A 10,968-nucleotide genomic window follows, 5' to 3' on the forward strand; every position below is an offset into this window, starting at 1 on the left:
CTATAGAGAACAAACTGATGGTTACCAGAGAAGAGGTGGGTGGGGGGATGGGTGAAATAGGTGATGGGGATTCAGGAGGGCACTTGTGATGAGCAGCACGTGATGTACGGAAGTGCTGAATCACTATATTGCATCCATGAAACTAATAGAACACTGTATGTCAACTGGAATTTAAATAAAAACTTAAAAAAATAAAATTTGTGAAACTTTGCATATAAAAAAAGAAATGTGGTATATACACACAATGGAATATCATTCAACTTTTTAAAAGAAGGAAGTTTTATCATTGGCTACAACATGGATAAACCTTGAGGACATTATGCTAAGTGAAATAAGCCAGTCACAAAAAGACAGTGTACGATTCACTTATATGAGGTATCTAAAGTAAACTTACAGAGTCAGAAAGCAGAATGGTAGTTACCAGGCGCTAGGAGAAGGGGGAAATGAGGAGGTGTTCAATGGGTGTAGAGTTTCAGTTTTGCAAGAGGAAACATTTCTAGAGGTTTGTCATACAATATGCACATAGTTAACACTACTGTACTGTAAAAATGATTAAAAATAGTTAAGATGATAAAATTGATGTTATGTGGGGGTTTTTTCACAATTAAAAAACACTATCTTATAGCAGACTATTCTATAGACTCTCCTTTCTGGCTTGATGAAGTAAGCAGCCATACTGGATAAGCCCACGTGATAAGAAACTGCAGGCAGCTTCTAGAAACCACAGGTGGCCTCAACTGACAGCCAGTAAGAAGTCAAAGTCCCCAGTCAAGGAAATGAATTCTACCGGTGCCTACAACCTGAGCTCACAGGTGGATTCTTCTTTGGCCACACTCCCACATGAGAATGCAGCCTGGCTGACGCCTTAATCAAAGGAACCAGCTAAGCCACGCCTGGACTCCCAACCTACAGAAACTGCAATGATAAATGTATATAACATAAACCAGTATGTCTGTGGTCATTTGTTATGTGGCAATAGATAACTGATACAAAAGGGGCGGTATAAAACAACTTGCTTCCAAATAACTGTCTTGCTGTTGTGGAACCTTGAAATAAAAAGTGTTCATGGTGGACAGCAATGGCCCTTGGGCCAAAAGCACCAGTCTTAAGTCATAAACATTCAGAGAGTTGGAATGTGTCCAAGTCTTTGCCTAAAGGTCACTCAGCCTCTACATCTGTTTTCCAAGAGGCGATTTCTGCAGATTTAACACAATTGCCAATGCGCTGGCCTTCTCACAAAGACCACCAGACAAAAACCAAAATGAAAACAAAGATGACCAGACAGGGGAAAAAAAAGGAGTTATATCACATGTCTTAAAGTTCAACCCCAGGGATTACAAGTATGATCATCCCTATTTCTGCATATTCCCACACAGTATCTACCTCTCCCAACCTCCCCTCTTTGGCCGAGGAGCTTCTTATCCCCACTTTTTTCTGAAGTGAATGGAATGGAGACTTTCTAACCATTCGGCCCCCTTTTTCCTTACAAGTGTGCAAAGTAGTAGTACCTGGGGTGGGGGGCGGGGTGGGGGTGTGAGGGGGTCAAAAGCAGGCAACAGAGATGATTGGGAGCATACAGGCCATTCCACCTGTGGCTATGCAGAGCCAGAAACTCAAATGGGGTCAGTCTTTCCCAGGCAGGTCAAAGTCATTGTCTCAGACCTCCACATCTTCTCAGATGTGCCAGAAGAAAGGGAAGGACTTTCTTGGCATCACTGAGAAAAGACACTGGTTGGCATGGCTTGGATCACAATATTGACAAAGCAGATGGCATGCTCTGATTGGGAGCCTCCTCCCCCCTCACCAAGGAGAACCATCTTTTGGGGCTTAGGAGGGAAATAATTATTCAAAAGCAAAAAATGATTTTCTGAGAAACAAATAGATGTCCATTACAAGCACCGATCTTCCCTCTTTTTCAGTATATTTCAGACTGTACCACAAGGTTCTAGTTCCTGTCAGACCTGTGCTCCCTGTGCTGAGCAGTGAATTCCCCCTTTGCCTAAACTAGTTAGAATCAGGTACTTGCAGACAAGAGTCCTGATTAATACCTTACTTATTACTGACCGGCCTCTTAACTGCAGCCTAAAGCAACGTAATACTTTATATTTACAAAGAGAAGTCTTACACTTTTGATGGTCCACCCCTAAAGATGGAACAGCTTTCCAGGCCCTAAAGGATAATTTCACAAATTAAAAAAAAAAGGATAAAAAGATAAAAGAAAACCTTGGCCCAAAACAAGGTATTTTCCTGGGGCTAGTTGTTTTTATTGATCATACCCATAAAGTTTCGCCCACATGTAGCAAGAAAACCCCCTCTGGAGAAGACCCAAACTCTAGTCTATCCCAAGTATTATAACCTGTGGAATACAGATGTCAGATGTTATCAAAATTTAGATAATTTTAGCTAGAGCAAGCCCATCTGCAGAGTCATCTCAAATTATACTTTCATGTAATGAGGACCTGAATTTGGAGTGTTTGTCTGGCTTCAGATCAACAAAATGACATCTCTGCTTAGTTGGTAATTTCACTTCTAGGAATCTTCCTAAGGAAACAATCAGAAACCTGGGCTGAACCTGGATGGAAAGATGTTCATCAATGCATTATTTATGAGTGAAAAAAATCTAAATCTTCAACAAGAGAATGGTAAAATAAACTGCACAGAATGGAATTCTAAGAAGCCATCATATTTTTAAAAAAATTAAATATACTTAATGAGATGGAAAAATATACTACAAATGTTAATAGTAATAAAGCTAACAGTCCAGGTGCTATGCTGAGCACTTTTTATGCATTACCTCATTTAATCCTCACAACAACTAACCATATTAAGGATATTCTTATTATTTACTCATTACAGACAAAACAAAATGGTAACTTAACTAGGTTAAGTAAATGACATGACCACACAGATGGGGAATCGAATCCCAAAGCTGTAGTAGCTAAGGAGACAATGTACTACGCTGAAGGATAGGAATTATACATATAGGATACCAATTTGTTGTTATTACACACACACCCCCCACACACACGCACAGTAATTTTTTTAATATTTTGAAAGGTACAGCAAAAAAGCACAGACCAGTCAGAACGGACACTACAACCAATCAGAATGGAAGCCAGATGTAAAGAACCAAAACGACCATCTAGTTTCAGTTAGCCTTTGCTGTATAACAAAGCACTCCGATATTTAGTGACTTAAAAAAAACCATTTTATTGGCTCATGATTCTTCAGGTTAATAACATGGCCTGGGATCAGCTAGGCTGTTCTTCTGTTGGTCTCACCTAGGGTCACTGGTATGACCACAATCACCTGAGAGCTCAAGTGTGATTAGATGACCTAAGATGGCCTCACTTATGTATCTTGCAGTTGGTGCTGGCTACCAGCTGGACCCCTGTCTTCATGAGGTCTTTCCTCCTTAAGGAGGCTAGCTAGCTCAAGCTTCCTCATATGGCAGTAGCAGTGTCCCAGGAGAGCATGAGCAGAAGTTTTAGGACCTTTTGAGGTCTTGTTTACAAGTTGTATATCACCACTTCTACTGCATTCTATTGGTCAAGGCAAGTCACAAAGCCAGTCCAGATCCAAGAAGTGGGGAAACAGACTCTACCTCTTGACGGGAGGAGCTGAAATGAATTTGTGGCCATTTTAAATCTACTACACTGTATATACCAACTGAGTATCAGTCCTGCATGTACATGTACATAGACAAAAAGACTGGAAGAAAACCAACCTACGAACAGGATTTTTATTAACTTTTTGTAACTCTGCCATTCTCCAATTTTCTTAATCAGTGTGTACTACTTCTATAAACAGAAGAAAACCATGACACTTTCCATAATAGTTCAATAGGGCAGGTTGGACAGCTTCATTCACTCTGGCATGGAAATCAACATAATTCCTTCATTCCTAGCTCTATCACTTCCTAGTTTTGGCAACTGTGTAACCCTCTGAGCCTCCAGTTTTCTCAGTTGTAAAGATGGATGCAGCTAACATTACCCATTTCACAACACACTGTAAAGATCAAATGAGACAATGAATGTAAAACACCCACAACGCGCCTTGGTGGTTTCCCTTCCTCCTACTCTACCCATACTAAGACCTCCTTAGTTTTATAGGAATTCTCTTTCTCACAAAACTTAAATTCTGCTGTAGTAAACTACACACACACACACAACTCTAAAAGTAAACTGCATGCCCTGAGGGCTGGTTTCAAAACTGAATCTTCCTTTATAACTCCCAAGTACCTAGCACAAGACACAATAAGTCTTGTTGATTTGTTGACTCATTAACCAAATCAAAATTTTCCAGGTAATCCCTCTTTATGCAGTTTTAAACATAAACTGACTGGGTGGCTCAGTCAGTTAGGTGGCTGACTTCAGCTCAGGTCATGATCCCACGGTTTGTGGGTTCAAACCCCACAATAAAGATAAATAAACATTAAAAATAAATAAATAAATATAAATTCCAGTATCAAGAGTAATGTTAGTCATCCATTGTATCTATTCCTGACAATGGAAAAGCCTAACTTGGTTCACCGCCAAAAGAAAATTCAAATTTCTTAGGGTTCTAAGCTTCTACATTTGCACAAACACAATCACAGTGAGGTTTTTTTTTCTGTAGCCATCTGATTTTCAGGATAGGCTCTTCTTGGGGGTGCCTGACTCACTCAGTTGGTGGAGCTGGCAACTCTTGATCCCGGGGTTGTGAGGTCAATTCCCATGTTGGGTGGAGAGACTACTTAAAAAATAAAATCTTCAAAAAAAAAAAAAAAAAAGAACGAGCTCCTCTTGCCATAATGGCAAAGTGAAGCATAAAAGCATGAAATTTCAACTGGAAAAAAATAGAATACATAGAAAATGAAACAAATTTTAATGAAACTAGCATTATTCTGAAAAACTAAGCAACCCAAACTGAAAAGAGCCGTACTACTGCTTCAACAGGACAGCTATCATTAGTGCTTAGTCATGGAGGTCTAATTTACCGTTATCAGTAAACACATACTTACGCAATGAGCTCTCCTCGATCCTCCCACGAGTAAGACCGGGAGTAGGGAAGGGCCTATGGATGATCATCCATGTGTCACGGTGTCAGGAAACACATCACCTGAAGTAGCTCAGGCAGATGAGAATCAATGCTATTTTTAAAGATCTTTGAGAAAGACATTTGGTAAATTCCCAGGTGACTCACTATGCATAACATTCCCAGAGGGTGGGAATGGTAACAAAGAACCTACTTTTGCTTTCCTTTTTACATACAGGGTATTGCTAGCAAAGGCAGAGAATCACTTGTTGGATGTTTGAGGGGTCATTTGGTGATAGTCCAACCTTTCATTCTACAGACGGAGAGCGCTGTGGGACCCTTCTCTGCTTTCTCTTTGACTCATCCTAGAACCCAAGTAGGGCAGCCAAAGCAAGCCCTCAGAGGCTCTGTCTGGGAAGGTGGAATGTCAAAGAAAAACTACCTGCAAAAGGCTGAATACTTGTTCCCGTGGGTACAGTCAAGAAACAGCTATACTCCCACTCAACCGTTCTCAAACATTCTGCTCTCGGGACATTTAAAAATTACTGAAGAATCCAAAAAGCTTACCTTTGAAAATTCTATTAAACACAAGAATACACAAGCACACATTCCTTTAGTCGCGAGAGCAATGTCATCACACATTCTGTAAATTTGTAATTGTTTCAAAATAAAAAGTTAAAGCAAAGGGGAAAAAGAAGCACAGAGGATGCAGCAAGTAAGGATTACAACAACTTTCAACAGCAATAGAAGCCAGAAGATAGTCTGATGTCACCATGCTGCAAGAAAATAACTTTCAACCTCAAATTCTATAAGCAGTGAAATAAACCCTTCAAGAATTTTAAGATGAATTAAAGACATATGTAGACAAGCAAAACAGAAAAATTTTCAAAAGCAGATCTTGACTAAAGGAAATTGTAAAGAGTGTACCTCATGCAGGGGAAGTGGGTGTCCACAAGGAAGGTCAGAGATTTAAGAAAGAATAAGGAAAAAAATAAGAAAGAAAACAGTGTGTTAATTCTAAAAATTACAAATATAGAGGGGAAAAATTACTGAAGAACCCAAATAGTTTACCTTAGGAAATTCTAGGAAATCTAAGAATATACAAGCATGGGGCACCTGGGTGGCTCAGTCTGACTCTTGATTTCAGCTCAGGTGACGGTCTCCTGGCTTCGTGAGTTCGAGCCTCGCATCTGGCTCTGCGCCGACAGTGCTGAGCCTGCTTGGGATTCTCAGCCTCCCTCTCTCTCGCTCTCTCTCTCAAAAAATAAATAAATAAACATAAAAAATAGAATATACAAGCACACATTCCATTAGTCATCAGAGCAGTGACTTCATCACACACACATCACGTCGCCTCTGGAAATTTTCAACAAGAATGAAAAAGACCAATGACGTCTTACTATTATTATGAAACCAATTTTGACACACTCTCTGACGGGATCTTGGAACCCACAGGTTCCCCAGGACCACACTTTGAGAACTGCTGCTCTAATCCTCAAGTTGCCCAAGGCTGGGTCTCCTGAGTTTCCTTTCCTGACCAGTGAAGGAAGAAACTGGAAAGTCACTAGCTAGGGACCACAAGAAGATCTCCTCTTTTCCTTTTGTGAAGGTGCGTGGGGGACACGCAGGTTCCCATTTCGGGCTTCCGGGAAGGTTTCGAGAGGCGTCGGTAGAGGGCGCCCCTAGAGAACCCCGTGGCTCGCCTCGCTGCCCGCGCCCGCGCCCGCGCCCGCGCCCGCGCCCGCGCCCGCGCCCGCGCCCGCGCCCGCGCCCGCGCCCGCGCCCGCGCCCGCGCCCGCGCCCGCGCCCGCCGGATTCACACGGAGGCCCGGAAGAGAGGGCGGTGTCCGGAAGGGAGGGCGGTGTCCGGAAGAGGGGGGCGGTCGGAGCCTCATTGGACGAGGGGCCTCCGCCTCACGGCCGGAGGCGGGGCTTCTCCGCGCTAAAAAGCGGAGCCCAGCGGACACTCGAGTGTGCAGCGCTAGTCGCAGTCGGGGAAGCTTTTCCTTCGCTTGCAAAGGTTCGCCGGGTCATGGTGCCAGCCTGACTGAGAAAAGGACGCTCCCGGGAGACGAATGAGGAACCACCTCCTCCTGCTGTTCAAGTACAGGGGCCTGGTCCGCAAAGGGAAGAAAAGCAAAAGACGAAAATGGCTAAATTCGTGATTCGCCCGGCCACCGCCGCCGACTGCAGTGACATCCTACGGCTAATCAAGGTAGCGGGAGGCCCGGGCCCCTCCTGGGGCGAGGGGCGGGAGGTGGGGAGCGGCTCAGGCAGGTCCCCCTTTGTCCGCCAGCCACTTCCAGCCTTGGCCCGGCCGCTCCGGGCAGGATTCTGGGAGTGAATCTCCACCCCGCCCCGCCCACCCTGTTCCCTCTGAGCTGGTTAGGCCGGGGCCTCACTTAAAGTTTTCTTCTTCTCTTCTCCCTTTCTCCTATGTGCATCGCCCCAGGAACTGGCCAAATACGAATATATGGAAGAGCAAGTAATGTTAACTGAAAAAGGTAACGCAACTGTGGCAGGGCGGGGGAAGGGCGTCCGGTGCTTGTCCTCTTCTTCACCAAGGCCATCACTGTCTGTCCCTGCTGCCCCTTCTTGCAGATCTACTAGAGGATGGTTTCGGAGAGCACCCTTTCTACCACTGCCTGGTTGCAGAAGTGCCCAAGGAGCACCGGTCTCCGGAAGGTAACCACCCTTCCCTTCCAGAAGCCAAACACCGAGTGTTGTATAAAAACATAGTGTCTGTTGTGTAGAACCACTGACAACACAGGCCAAAGATACTTACTGAGCAATTGGCCAGAAATAATAGCGAGTGTCCAAACTACTGAGAAAAAAAAGTAGATGTGCTGCACATAATAGGGCAGGTTGAAAGAGCTGTTTAAGTATCAGTGCTGTGGAGACTCTGAAGAGTTTGAGCTGTTTAAGTAAGTATCAGAGTGCTGTGGAGACCCGGAAGAGTTAGGTATAATGTCGTTTGTTGTAATTCAGTTTCATAAATGGTTCTTGTTTGACCCTAACGTAACCTTTTTTTGTAATTGTGTTAAATCACATTTTTTTCTTTAATTTGTCCCAATCTTCAGGTTACAGTCTCTAGCTTCGCCATGTACATGGCCCTTCCGTGTACATGGATGGGCGGGGAGGTAACTAAAAGATCCTTTACACAATAAAGTAGATGATCATGATAAATGAGGTAAGGTCCTATTATCACACACTTAAAACACGGTAGATCAGAAACTCCAGTGTACTCGCTTCCTGTGTTTGCTCAGGACTATAAAACGGCTAGAAAGTTTAATTTGAAACCTTTGCCTCCATTTGAAATTACAGACACCCTATAAGAGGGAGTCAGATTGTTTTGTTTTGTTTTGTTTTGTTTTGTTTTGTTTTGTTTGCTGGTCCCTGTTGACTGGTCAGAAGACAGAGCTAAAAAAAGGGAAGTTGTTTGGGTGGGTGCTTCGTTTTTTTCTGAAGTCTCTTCCCCAAGCTAGAAGAAACGAACAGAAAACATACGGGATGAGGTACTTTTCAGAGGTATGTGGATGTTACGTAATACCTGTTTCTGGGTACCTCTGCTTCTTCTGGCTTAAAACTGGGGAGAGCAAATTGAAGATGTGCGAATTGGAAGGCAAGTTCTGAAATTAAACGTTACGCTTTTGGCCTGATGTCCTGACCTTAAGGAAGCAGAGTTTCTAAACTACAAGTATTTATTATTCTGAACTGCCGTGTAAACCTGACTTATTCCCAAGTCAACATACCAATATATCGATAGGATGTGAATAATGTGTGTGTTTAGTTTTAAGACTATAGCAGTGTTGCTCTGGCAAGTAATGAAAGCATTCTCACTTCCTGAGTGTGAGATCCAGCAGATTGCAGAGTGGCCAGTCCACGATTTTAGCCTCGCTTCAGCTAGCTCTAATGTGTGCTTTTTGCAAATACATGTTCTCAGAACAGTGAGATCATCCAACAGTGGCCTGGACTGCACTAGCATAAAAATCAGGAAACAGTCCAGTTCAGTGGCTACTTACTTCTATAATACATGCATGTATATTTTTAAAAACCTATGATAGGCTTCTGATTTTGCAGCTACAGCTTTTATGGGTTGCTTTTTGTCCACATCTCATGTGATCCTCTTATTACAGGACACAGTGTTGTTGGTTTCGCCATGTACTACTTTACCTATGACCCATGGATTGGCAAACTGTTGTATCTTGAGGACTTCTTCGTAATGAGTGACTATAGAGGTATGGCTCGGTGAAGAGGGGGGCGCTCTAAAGAGAAATCAGGGCTTCAAGTCCTAAAGATGACTTTGTAAACGGTACTTCTCTTTCTTTTAGGCTTTGGCATAGGATCAGAAATTCTGAAGAACCTAAGCCAGGTATGTGTTGGTTTTGGTTTCTGAATCCGTAAGGGTTACTGAATTCTTTTAAGGACTGATTCCGATTCGGGTCTTGGCAAGGAGGTGAAATGTCACTGAGTTTGTTTTGCTGTCTCTTGTAACAGGTTGCCATGAAATGTCGCTGCAGCAGCATGCACTTCTTGGTAGCCGAATGGAATGAACCATCTATCAACTTCTACAAAAGAAGAGGTGCTTCTGATCTGTCCAGCGAAGAGGGATGGAGACTCTTCAAGATCGACAAGGAGTATTTGCTAAAGATGGCAGCAGAGGAGTGAGGAGTGCTGGTGCAGAAAAATGACAGCTTCCATTCTATTTTAGATTAAATTCTCAACTGATCTTGCTTTCTGTCCTGTTTGTAGTCGAATAATAGAATGAACACCCATTCCAAAGCTTTATTACCAGTGGCGTTGTTGCATGTTTGAAATGCGGTCTGTTTAAGATGGCAGTCTTGTATGCAGTTTGGAGTCAGATTTCTCCTTGAACATCTTTTGATAAACAGCAAGGTGGTGTGATCTTAATGTATATGAAAAAAACTTCATTCTTGTGAGTCATTTAAATGTGTACAATGTACACACTGGTACTTAGAGTTTCTGTTTTGATTCTTTTATAATAAACTACCCTTTGATTTAATCGGTATAAGCATTTTTACGAATCTTTCTCTTGACGTTTTTCTTGCTGTTGAATGCAAAATAAAAATGGCCAAGAAACCTAACTTTACAGTTGTTTAAAAACAGTTTTTAACCCAATTTAAAATGGTCACAAACTGTTCTCAGAGTCTGGAAGGAAGCCAGTTGAATTTCATGGTTTTATAGGCAGCAGCATGTAAAATGACTTTACACTGGTAACACTACACTTGACCTGACAGATTTTTCAAGAGCTGAGAAACCAGGTTAGAAAGCGAGCCCACAACACGCAAGCCCTTTTGTTACCCAAATGAAAGGTGGAGATGGGACTGGGAGCGTAGGCGGACACGTGCACATTGCCCGCAGCAACCTCCTCCCACACAAAATGCTACTCTGAGGGGAAAAGGGATCACTTTGCTAATCAGGAGGGAACCAACAATTTTACAGGGACTGCAAACAAAAAGGCTGGAGGTGGATGCAGGTACCAACCAGGGAAATTATCTGGAGGGCCAGTCTATGATACTGTGGGAACAAAGGGCTTTTTTGTGGACAATTTGCTTAAAACCACAGGTGGTGGTTGGGGGGAGGGGGGTGGTAAACAAAAGCTTTCTCCAGGAATGAAAATGAAACTACTAAGAACAATGAGGAAGAGACAGTCTTATATAAATATTACCCCCTTTTATTACTCATTACATGGAACTAAACTAAACCCAGCAAGTCCCCTAATAATGGAGATGGTAGTTGATAAGAACCACTGTGCTGATTTCCAAGATGAACGTTTTCCAAGTCCTCAGATAACCTGAAAAACAATGCTCTGTATCTTCTTTCTGGGTGCTCCAGGAAAGAAATCCCGGGCTCCTCAGTCAAAGGGGGGTTTTGCCCTGCACCCCGTTTTAAGTCTGTTCTGGCTTCTAAATTTAGAGGCAGTCATATAAA

The 10,968-nt window shown here is 42.9% G+C and overlaps 1 protein-coding gene across 1 annotated transcript; it reads left to right on the forward strand.

Moving 5' to 3' along the window:
- Positions 1–6,973: 6,973 nt before the first annotated feature.
- Positions 6,974–10,121, forward strand: SAT1 (spermidine/spermine N1-acetyltransferase 1). The gene is made up of 6 exons (XM_043569567.1): positions 6,974–7,231; positions 7,469–7,520; positions 7,618–7,701; positions 9,153–9,254; positions 9,348–9,388; positions 9,514–10,121. Exons 1-6 carry the CDS (start codon positions 7,166–7,168, stop codon positions 9,682–9,684), a joined length of 516 nt encoding a protein of 171 aa, XP_043425502.1. The 5' UTR covers positions 6,974–7,165; the 3' UTR covers positions 9,685–10,121.
- Positions 10,122–10,968: the final 847 nt, after the last annotated feature.

Source organism: Prionailurus bengalensis, chromosome X (assembly GCF_016509475.1).
Source record: "Prionailurus bengalensis isolate Pbe53 chromosome X, Fcat_Pben_1.1_paternal_pri, whole genome shotgun sequence".
Classification (NCBI taxonomy): Eukaryota; Metazoa; Chordata; class Mammalia; order Carnivora; family Felidae; genus Prionailurus; species Prionailurus bengalensis.